Genomic DNA, 12836 nt, shown 5'->3' with positions numbered 1-12836 from the left:
GGACAAGCTACCACTTTAAATACAAAGTGTACTTCAACATTCATTCTGTTTTAAATTTTATTGAGCAATGACCTTTTTGTGTATTTTTCTTTTTAAATTAATGCAAAATTCTTCCCGAAATAATTTGCATACTGGGAGATACCTGAAAACGTGAATTTCAATTTTAATGAAGCTTATAATTTGGCCGTTATAATAAAGCTTCACACAAGATAACTATACATTACTGCACTTTTGGGGCTAACTTAAACATAAAGCGTGTTTCATTCTTTTCAATCCTACTAAGCTGTATTCGAGTAAAATATATATCTACATTTGATACTGGTGTATGGGAGTATTAATATGATTTTTTTTCATCGTAAATTCTCACGTTTTACCTGCATATGCAATGTGTTATAAAACAAAGTATATAGTTACAATAATGTTTTCATGCGGAAAACTACGTATAACGTACTATGTCTCATTTCCCAGAGGCTGCTTTTACATCTCAGCTGAAGAGGAGAGTAAACATACTTGATACATATGTATGGTATTCTTGGGAGAATTGAATCCCTCAAATATGGCAGCTGCGTAAAAAATAAACACTCAAATCCACGAACCGCTCAGAAATAATAAGGTTACCCAAAAAGTTTTTTTTAAAACAGCACCCAAATAAAGGGGTTTAACACCACGTGACACCTGTGTTAGACGTTCAGAACATATATTGCTTTGAGCTAAGACACCACCTGTTATTCAATAACGTAATATTATAATTAATAAAAGAAAATATTAAAATTGAAAATCTGAGACTCGTATACTTGGTATTTGTATAATTTATTGGAAAAATTACTTCGTTAATATTAAATAAACTATTGCACTTACTTGGTTGTCAGTAATGGGTGGAATTGGTGAAAGTTACACGTGTGTAAAGTGATCACTTAAACTACCCTATGACGGTCATCAGCCTCGTAAATGCCAAACTTTCATATTCTTCTTCATCTTTGATGAGGTGTCAAAAAAGAATACTATTAGAGCCAATCCAAACAATCGCACGACTATGATAACCCAACGAAAAAACACAAATTGAAAAACAAAAATGCTCTTTATTTTCATTTTTATTTAGGTCTTGAATGAATAATATGAGGAAAAAATATTTTCTTTAGAACCTAAGAATCTTACTGATGTCCAAGGACTTAATCACGAATTCGTCTCAAAACCATTGATTCCTGAGTATTCTGGAAGACTTTTCCAGCTCAATTGATGGCTATATGAGGAATGAAGAGATAAGGCGTAGGACGCAGAAATTGTTGGTCACAACTATCGTAAAGAAAAAGGCGATACAGTTGGCTAGGTCATGTACTCCGCATGCCTCCCGAGAGTTTTTATCAAGCTTGCCTCTTTTATAAGGCATCAAGTTCGCGCCGCCCATGACAACCACTACTGACAATTTGTCGGCAGCTCTCGTCTTAACTTTGAGACGCGGACCTGACTTGGCAGGATGCAAGGAAGCTGGTAGTCGACAAAAACATCAGAAGACAGTTTGTGGACTCTATATATTCCACATAGGGAGCAGATATGGTTAAAGTGCTTACCAACATCAGAGCCCCGAGATCGTTCGCAGTATTGTGCGTTTCGGATAAGGGAGACTTCGGATTAGCGGGCTGGCTTTGTAAAAGGAAGGGTGTGAGTTCCCAAAATCTAAGGAGAGGGAGAGATTAGCCTTGAAATTTCTGCGATTTTTATGACTGAAAATTCTCCTCCAGGGAGAATATGAGAATTCATGGTCCCTGTTCTTATGAACTTTTAGGATCGTTATTTTTTCTCGGTTATCGTGACAAGTCGGAACAACACTGCCAATAACGGCTACCTGCTCTGAGGTGTTGGGACAAATTTAAGCAACCCTCAAATAAATAAATAAATCATTTTACATATGAGTACATATGTAAATGTACCATATTTGCATTGGAATTATTTACATATCTGAGTACCTATTCAAGTATGTGTCGCCGAAAATTTGCTAGAATTTTTCTGTTCATGATAAACATTCTTAAAATACAAATATATATATAATACGAAACCATTGAATGACTTTTTACCTTGTTACGTATGTGATTTTACTTTTTTTCATATTCTGCTTACCTCAATTCAATCTAAAATAATTTATACAAATAGTTATCTCTCACGATATTATACGTCGTTTTAACAACAACAAAAGTACAGAAAGCTATATACTTCATAAATTCTCAATCGAAGGGGTCACCAAGAGCCAATAGTCTAAAAATATCAAAATTATAACCAACAAAATAAAGAAATCCAACAGCTGCGAACATACGAGTATAATATCTTTCAATAATTAATGCGATTTGGATGTTCAATAATGGGTAGAATGGTATAATATAATAAAGAATGGTAAACGTTATATAATTGTTCAAAGTGATAATTTCATATATTTATTTGTATGTATATAAATTAATAAAACCATTAACCGCACCCCAATGATGCATAGGGCACTGCGTCATATAAACGAATTGTTATCTTGATCGTTTACACATGAAGGAAAGTTGATCAGCCCTCAGCTTCAGGTACCAGTCCAGGGTAATAATATTGAATAAATATTACAGTGAAAAAATCACATATATTTATTTTACCCCCCTTGGGAATCGAACCCGGGACCTCCAGAACGGTAGCCGAGTCCACCTCCTTAGTGTAATTTGTATATATACAAAAACATTTAATATAATTAATTACTGGACATGTTATAATCAGTATTTACAATAAATTTAACGCTACTCACAACTTGGCTCTTCCTCAAAAAACGTCGCTGTCAAAACTACAGCGGATTTGTTGAAAGCAGTTTTATACGCTACCCTTAATACGAAAACAATTTCCCGAATTTCCCAACTAGGGTGGAAATAGGTACAAGGGATTGATATGTATCCGGGTTGGGGATGGCAGTGACAACGTGTCCGTAGCACCTACTATTTTTTGCTCGACTTGGTAAGTAATAATGAAATAGTAAATTTACTGTCCAAAACAATGAAATACGCACAAGATCTTGCGACTGACATATTTTTATTCAAGCCTGTAAGAAAACGCGCTTAAATAATTATTGAGGATATTTTGCAAGAATAAATACAATATTTCAATAAATGTTTAGATAATTGAAGAGATGTGAACGTTAATACAACTTACATAATTCCATTTATAAAATGACATAAATATTGTTTCAGATAAGTTGCAACATTCTTAAAAAAAACTTACTTTTTTCAACCATAGATGTCTTTGAAGTTTCACCGATAATGTGTTTTTTGTCTTTTTGTACATTTTTGAATTTTTGTCTCCTTGTGAACTTTTTAAAACTAACCGATTGCGTACCTCGATAAATGGTAGAAGGGTATATGTTACATACTTTACTATATCAATAATCTCTTTTTTTCTTGAAATATATACACACACACACATATATATATATATATATATATATATATATATATATATATATATATATATATATATATATATATATATATATATATATATATATATATATATATATATATATATATATATATATATATATATATATATATATATATATATATATATATATATATATATATATATATATATATATATATTAAAGTCTTGGTTCAAAAAAAGTAGATCGAAATTCAACATATTTGAACAATTATTTGGATACATTAAAAATATTTTCTTGCGAACATCAAAATAAGAAGGTCTCTGCTAAATAAAAGCTTTCTGAAACCAACCATAGATGGTTCCAGTAAATTCATACATAAAGTGTCTTGAGATTGATGATATACATATGTAGGAAATCCAAAGTGTAAAATAATCATTTAATCAGCCTATGACATACATATTATAAGTTCATTAATTGATTCGGCAGTCACTTTGTGGTAAAATCTATCCATTTTTAATTAATGTTTTACTTAGTAAATACCACTATTTCTAGATAATAGTGGTATTTACTAAGTAAAACATTAATTACATATTATAAGCCCTGTAAATACCCAGACTTCCATATTCTTCTTCATCTTTGTTGAGATGTTAAAAAAAATTAAACCATTGAATCTTATGCTACTAAATATAGAAATGTGTGCCATATCATGATTTTAACTCAGATTCAAGTAAATGGATTATGTGTGTAAAAGTTTAATTATAATGTATTGCAGGAAGTAAGATATGAAGCGTTGTAAATGTCGTGTAAACGGTGACCTAGATTTTTACTGAAAAAATACACGAATTTCGTTACATTTTCATTACATTTTCGCGACATCGAAAACTTGAATACGCGTGAAATAAAAATAGATACGAAAAAAACCTTTGTTTATTCAAAGTAAAATTCAGTACCATAATTGAATTTTCTCAATATTTATTTGATATAATTGCTATTTTGTCTCGTCAGTAAATTATAAATATAATACCATTAGATGATTTATGTTTATGTATGAAGAAAATTTTGGAAATAGAAAGGCCATATTTTTTATAGATTTTTTTACGTTATTATGATTCATATTTACATAATTGGAACCGAGTATGCTAAATAAATACTTATTATGTTTTAACATCTCATCAAAGATGAAGAAGAATATGGAAGTCTGGGCATTTACGGGGCTGACGACCGTCATAGGCTGGTTTAAGTGATCACTTTACACAGCCAACCAAATGCCAGGACGTGAAATGCTCAGACTTTCATTGTCTTTCGTGCAAAGAAGAATGATAGATGTTCCATATAAAGTTGAGACACCATTCAATTTTCTGATAATATAATAATTAATACTAATATTGTTAAAAAGTAGCCCTACAATTACGTTCTTTTGGAGATTGACGTTGTCAACATGTTGTCAACATTAAAAAACTTGTATTATCTTTTGACATCTCATCAAAGATGAAGAAGAATATGGAAGTCTGGGCATTTACGGGGCTGACGACCGTCATAGGCTGGTTTAAGTGATCACTTTACACACGTGTAACATTCACCAATTCTACCCATTATTGACAACCACACTACTCAAATTCTTGGAAGTTCTATATATATGAACCAATTTAGAAACCTTGTTCTTGAATCACTAGAACTTCACTAGAGACATCTATTGGTGAGATGTTAAGAAGCTTTTTACCAAGCAGAAACTCTTATATTAGTATGTGAGGTCCGAATCCTGGATTATAATCACACACATGAGAAACGCCAGAAAATACCATGTTCATTTTTATTATTTAAGCTTATAATTTGACCAGATAATTTGTTTACAACATTTCATCTTTGATGAGATGTCAAAAGAAAATATGAAAATAACTCCTATAATTGGAGATAATCCAGATTTTGTGAACAAGTATTTGGACACACTCAAAATGTTGTATTAAAAAACTTGTCACATAAATGGTAAAATATTAAAATAAGGTTGAGTGTACGCGGAAAATAGTTTAAATGCATTCCAAAATTACTGCCAAATAAATGAAGTGTTGATTTGGTTATAAAATTGTTATGAAACTGGTTATAAAATTCACTCGAAAACACCAGGAACTCAGAAAAATCTAGAGTTATTTATTACTGGATAAAAAACGTCAAGAAAATTAACTACGTTGACCATGTTTCACTAAAGTCGCCCTCGCACTGCTATTTTAATCAAGTCTAGACTCGTGAAACATTATCACAAATTACCTTAAAGTGTTGTGCCGAGGTGTGCAAATATTTATCAGAACATTAATAATTGGAAAACTTTACGGTCAGGGGTCGTTCTACCTACCATCTGATGATTCGCCAACAGACAGGAAAGGAAATGTATTTATCTGAAATCCAGATATTCTCGTTCATACTAATTTAATTATTTGAATTGATATACATACAGACGTATACTTGACATATTTGCACGTTCACACAATGAAATGAAGTTCTGAAATTTACGTTTTATATTTGAATTGAAGGATTAGTTTAAATGCTTTATTAATATTCTCAATATTATTATTATTTAAAGCATTTACTTTGTGGTTAGTCATTTTTACTTATTTATTTTTTACAAAAATGTTATTAAAATTAGTATATAACCACTCACCGAGATTTTTACGTCTACCGGTTTCGAGACGTACCCGTCACTTCGTCAGGACAATCACTAACACAGCATGCAAACAATACTACCCTTCACCACCATAGCACCATTTACACACTCAAAACTACACAAAATGTCTAACACATGCGAGTGCATGTTGGTCTTCCGGTCGACCAAAAATCGTATGTGTAAGACATTTTGTGTAGTTTTGAGTGTGTAAATGGTGCTATGGTGGTGAAGGGTAGTATTGTTTGCATGCTGTGTTAGTAATTGTCCTGACGAAGAGACGGGTACGTCTCGAAACCGGTAGACGTAAAAATTTCGGTGAGTGGTTATATACTAATTTTATTAACATTTTTGTAAAAAAATAAATAAGCTTTATTAATAGTTTACTTTGACAGTTTATTATTTGCTAATATGGTATTACAATTTATTTATTTTTATTATTCGATTCGGCAGTCACATTGTGGTAAATAAATTTCACTTAAATTTAAGTTTAACTTGTTAATATCACTTCTATTTCTTAAAATCTATTGCGACACCTGTTTCTATGCATTCTGCATCATTTTTAAATGCGTTATGTGTAGCAAAGTTTAAATTTGAGAGTTGTGTCCTTAGGATGTTGAAGTATAAAGAGGGGGTAGGAAGTGTTTATTTATTTTTATTTTTATTATTTATCAGTAGGAACATAGACAAGAGAGTGGAGACCTTTGTCATTGTCATATTGTCATCCTTCAAAATCCCAAAAACACAACTCAAAAATTTTGACTTAGCTTCACATACGGTTTTAGCTTTACATTTTGTCTGCCTCCGTAGTGTAATGGTCAGCACGCTCGGCTACCGTTCTGTAGGTCCCGGGTTCGATTCCCAGGGGGGTTCAAATAAGTATAAGCGATTTTCCACTGTAATATTCCACTGTAACACACATGAAGGAAAGATAATCAGCGGAGGGCTGATCACCTTTCCTTCATGTGTAAAAACTATCAAGATAACACTGCGTTATATGACGCAGTGCCCTATGCACCATTAGGGTGCGGATAAGGGTTTTATTATTATTATTCACATACGGTGTTTGAAAATGATGATTCAAAATACTTGTCACAATAGATGTTAAGAAATAATTGAAATTAATGACAAAACTTAAATTAAAAAAGATGTATTTTTAATTTTTATAATAAACATAAACAGAGAAAAAATACCGGATAGTCAATTAATAAGACAATGAATCTAAAACACAAAGTATTTTAATAATATAATACACAACATGTAATATTGAAAGATAAATATTATCCAAAATTAAGTTCTCTTAGAAATCTTTAAGAAATATTGGCAATACGTAAATTCAATTCAATTTGATAGAATGCCGACATTAAAGACATTGATTGGTTCATAAAGTGAGTTTCATTTTTACACAAAGGAATTCTTTCAGACTCTCAGGAGTGGTTTCAAAAATATAAAATTGCTCAAACAATATTTTTTAAAGGTGTTAGAAAGAAATACAAGGCTAAAGCTAATTATGTTAACGAAAATTGTACAAAAGAAATAAACAATGCCTTTTTTTTACATTTTAGTACTTGTTGTCGCTAAATATCTCACTAGATATTACATGCTGAGAGATAGTTAGCTAATTTATATAAATCTGGTTTACTTATATATTTTTTAACTTTTATAACAAAAATATTAGTAAATAAAAAACTACTTTTAAAACTTTTTTTAGTCTACTGCTTTCGAAACGTACCCGTCTCTTTATCGGGGCAATATTTTTGATATCATATAACAAAGTCATTCTTTATAATAACACAATTCGTTACGCAATATTAAAGAAACAGAAAGGTATTTGGACGAAATTCAAATTATGGTATATCATAATTTCTAAGAAACTAAATACCTCACATTTAGAACCACAAAAAAAAACAGCAAACCAACACATCATACACATCAACACACATATTACATATTGTACAATCAACGTTGTCGTTATCGAAGACCGCAAATCAAGAGGCAATAAGTCAATTGAGCATTTAAATATTTATTTCAATAATTTGACATACTGTGTGTGGGTCCTTTGAAATTGACGATGTACATATTTCGGATAAACCAAGAATACTCACATGAGTTTGTTTTGTTATTGTTTTTGTTATTGATCAGTGGATAAATTAGAAGAGTAATACCCGATATTAATTCATTGTATTGATACATATAATCGGAAGATATCAGAAAGCTCTAATAATCGCATGCTCTACCAGATTTCTACAACTATTTCAATTCATTCACCTGCAAAGTAAACCTATAAGTAGTTAGTGCGTTCGGTTTCAACGGTCCAGGATTCGATTCCAAGGGGGTTAAATAAATTTCATTGAATTTTCACTGTAATATTTGGACAATATTCTGGATTAATACTTCTTTTCCTTCATGTATTTAACGATCACCTTTCCTTCATATAATTCATCAAACCCTTATCCGCACCCCAATGGTGCATAGGGCACTGCATCATATAAACGCAGTGTTATCTCGATCGTTAACACTTGAAGGAAAGATGATCAGCCCTTCGCTTCCGGTACCATTCCAAGGTAATATTGAATTAATATAAGAGTGAAAAAATCACTTATATTTATTTGACCCCCCCTCGGAATCGAACCCGGGACCTCCAGTACGGTAGCCGAGCGTGCTGACCATTACGCTATGGAGGCGGACATATAATAAACCATTAAAATAACTGCTTCTATACTTTGCAGTGCCCTATGCACCATTATGTACGGATAAGGGTTAGAAGAAGAAGAAGAAAAATTTAAACAAATAAATAAACAATAAAATAACGGAATAATGCAAGGCTGAGATAAGCATTGTCGATAAAAATTAAGAAAGCTGTGTTGAGATGGTTTGGACGTGTGAAACGTATGAGTGAGGTAAGAATGGTAAAACAAATGTAGAAGGCGATGGTTGTTGAAAAAAGAAGCAGAAGAAAATCAAGTTATACTTGGCATAACCACCTGGCTATTTCGACTGCTAAACCGGCCGCTTTCAAGTATTTGACATGCCTTGTCAAATACTTGAAAGCGGCCGGTTCAGCAGTCGAATTAATCGGCGGGTATGTAGGAGGAGATGCATGAATGTGGAGGAGGCGAAGATTGTTTGCAAAGAGAGAGTGGTACGGCGTTCTATTTTCTCTGCCTACCCCTGCGAGGAAGCGGCGTGATGGGAAGTTAGTTAGTTGATATTTCAAACAATTTAACAATGTGGGTACCAATTTGCGATAGTGTAAAATCATGTTGACAAGAGTCGTAGAAATTTAGGAATACAGAAGTATATATAAATCTTAAATATCATGACTGGGAGTTGAATAAGTAGGCAATAGGCAGCAGTCGGGTAGGTATTAATAAATAAGCAGGTACTCACCGTTCTCACTTGCGTAGAATTCACCGCATTGTTTGAGGCGAGATGAATTCTCCCGAACAATTCCGACGTAGAAGTTGTAAACGAAACCGTCTTCCTAAGAAGACTTTGCATGTCTGCAATTTGACTTTAAATCAATCTTCGTTCACTATACACCGTTGTACGCAGAACAATTAAACAATTAATACACGCTTTTCTATTTCACTGGGGCCTTCCTTACCTCAACGAAACGAAAGGTTTGTAATGACTACACGAGCACGTTAGTAATGTTATCTTTTCCCGCTTGAAGCGAATACTAAAGAGAGAATAGTATAATATAAAATATAAACACGATAATAACGCAATCAAAATGCATTTGTTACACAACGTCTCTACCTTCAGGTTGAACATTTTATATGAATCTTAATGATTGTATTCATTATCGATGGTAGCAATACTAATTGTTGTAATATTGTATTTTTATTGCTGCAGTCTGCAAAATGTCTACTCAAATAATTATAATAACAATCTCCTTAACATTTATCGTTCACTATGTGTTATACCACTTAAAAATACGAAATGGAGATAGATATTTAAGAAGAAAATAAGGTTCGTATTTATGATAAGGTATATTACCATACCACAAAGTTGAAAATGGTTTACGCATGCAAAATAAAAATAAAATAAGCCAAGATTTTCTAAATAGGTCGTTTGTTATAAACTAAAGTTTTCAGTATGTTTACTACGCAAGTGTTATTTTTTTCTTATATCGCTCACTCCTTTCAAGAACGTCATAAATCAAAAAACTTGATTTTTCAGGAGAACGTATTTTAAGTTTAGAAATACAATACAATGTATTAAAAATAAATATCAAGCCACTTTTCGAACTTTTAACTGTGCAACAGATCTTTTTAGGTAAAACCTGAAAGTTTTTTCTCCATTTGAAAAATATTTGGGTTATTGAAAAAAAAATTAAAAAATACCTTTTCTTCGAAATGCAAAAACAACACTTCCTGCCCTGTAGCGGGTAAATATTAAGTTAAAAATATGCCGCTTTTGCTGGGATATAGTCCATTTTCTGGACATTCCAAAAACATGCACAACTGAAAATTGTCGAATTTTTATTTATGACGTCCTTGAAAGGAATGAGCGATATTTTATTTTTAATTTACTCTGTAAAACTCTCATAAAGATTTAAAAACAAAAAATTGCTTCGTATAATCAATGAAAAGGTTAATGTCGTATTGATTTAATGCTGTTTTAATGCAATTTTAAATATATTAATATTTTTACTAAAAATATTTCGGCAGCCCGTTCGATTAGATAATTTGTAATTGTTTAGAAACAGAAATCTAAAATAAACCGAGATTGTCTTAATATAAAGATAAATCATATGTTCTTTTAGAAACTAAATTAAAAGTTACGTTTAAAAGATATTGATGATTTATTTTAAGCATACGTTTTACACATGTTATTAATCTCAGTCTTTTTATAAACTACTAAGAATTTGTACTTTAAAAAAATATATATAAATTCTATAAGATCTAGATTTTCTTGATTGCAGTTTTTTTCATAATCTTAATAAAAACGCCTGCCTCCGTAGCGTAAGGGTCAGCATGCTCGGCTACCGTTCTAGAGATCCCGGGTTCGATTCCCAGGGTGGTGTCAAAAAATATAGGTGATTTTTTCACTCTTATATTTATTCAATACTACCCTGGACTGGTACCTGAAGAGGAGGGCTGATCACCTTTCCTTCATGTGTTAACGATCAAGATAACACTGTTTATATGATGCAGTGTCCTATGCACCATTGGGTTGCGGATAAAAGTTTAAAGTGAAGTGAAGAATAAAAACTTCTGTTTAAAAAAATTGATGACGTTTTTATAAGTTTCAAAGATTTGCCGGTATTTTTTTGGATTTTCTTTTGAATTTACAATGCATGATTTTTTTTTAAATCTCGAAACCTTGAGATACCTACAATGATATTTTTATCATCACTATTTGTATATTTACGAGGCAGCTGGTTTTATTACCTTATCAAACATTTTGTACGTAAAACCGAGACGTTATCAATTCTATTTTTTGATAAGAACTGAAAATATACACAAACTTACATATTATTGTGTAGTTTTCGTTGAAAAACATATTTGTGTGACGTGTCACTCAAATGCGTCTAAAAACATTCAGACTACTCTACTGCTCGTTCATATATCGTAGTCGTACAGGAGAAAGTAACCAACTAATAAAAAGGTAAAATGTTCAGGAGGCCCCATTTGAGTCACTTTTTCTTCGCAAGAAAATAAACATCAATGCAGTTAGTAATTTTAAACAAATCAATATATTATTAGATTAAAACCAATATTTTTAGCTTTTCCACTTTTTTATTTGACCAGCGACCGGGTTTCGTCGTTACCGACATCATCAGACTGGTGAGAGGCTATACAAATTGTTATGTTATATATAAAAGAAGGCAGGAGTTGATAACCATGATTTGATATAATTTTATGAGAAATTAATTTAATTTGAGTGAATTTAAGTATTGTATGATATTTAAAATATTTTTTATAAAGGTTTTTTTGTATTGAAAGCACGATTTTATATAAAGTTATAATAGATTTGCATTTTTTGTAAATGAATTAAATGCAAATGCAAATTTATTATAACTTTATATAAAATCAAATCTATTAAAAAATGCAAATCTATTATAACTTTATATAAAATCGTGCTTTCAATACAAAAAAAAACCTTTTTAAAAAATATTTTAAATATCATACAATACTTAAATTCACTCAAATTAAATTAATTTCTCATAAAATTATATCAAATCATGGTTATCAACTCCTGCCTTCTTTTATATATAACATAACAATTTGTATAGCCTCTCACCAGTCTGATGATGTCGGTAACGACGAAACCCGGTCGCTGGTCAAATAAAAAAGTGGAAAAGCTAAAAACATTGGTTTTAATCTAATAATAAATTAAAAATGCAATTCCATCACGAAGTGTCAGTGGATAATATAAATCTATTAAATCAATATATTATACTTATATTTATATATATTACAATATATTACAATATATTTTTTCTGGGCAATATTAAGCTAGTAAGATATCAAATAGTTAATGATCACGGTTTTTTAAAAATATGCACTTGGTCACTTTCTCCTGTTTGACTACGATATGTCAATACAATATTATCGGTCCGAAATATCAAATATTAAATATTTAAGTTTTACTAAGTAAATACTACATTTTCTTAAAATCTATCTATGTGTTTCGATACATTTTGCATAATTTTTAAACACCGTTTAATGCGGAACGGATCGAAACAAGTGTCAAATAGATAGAATTTCTTAAAATAAATAATTAGATTTCCTGAGTAAAATTTTAACTAAAAATTAATAAATTTTACCACAAAGT

At 31.0% G+C, this 12836-nt stretch overlaps 1 protein-coding gene across 1 annotated transcript in view; it reads right to left on the bottom strand.

Moving 5' to 3' along the window:
* Window positions 1-9634, bottom strand: part of LOC148307711 (uncharacterized) — a 120686-nt gene extending 111052 nt beyond the window's left edge. Inside the window, exon 1 of the mRNA XM_088262929.1 lies at window positions 9441-9634. Within this exon, the coding sequence (XP_088119055.1) occupies window positions 9441-9551 (111 nt within the window). The 5' untranslated portion in view covers window positions 9552-9634. The remainder of the gene's footprint in view (window positions 1-9440) is intronic.
* Between the last annotated feature and the right edge of the window lie 3202 nt (window positions 9635-12836).

This window comes from Brachycentrus maculatus, unplaced genomic scaffold (genome assembly GCF_059751285.1).
Source record: "Brachycentrus maculatus isolate JH-2025_06_01 unplaced genomic scaffold, ASM5975128v1 h1tg000193l, whole genome shotgun sequence".
NCBI classification, from domain to species: Eukaryota; Metazoa; Arthropoda; class Insecta; order Trichoptera; family Brachycentridae; genus Brachycentrus; species Brachycentrus maculatus.
This window is presented reverse-complemented; position numbering and strand designations above follow the sequence as displayed.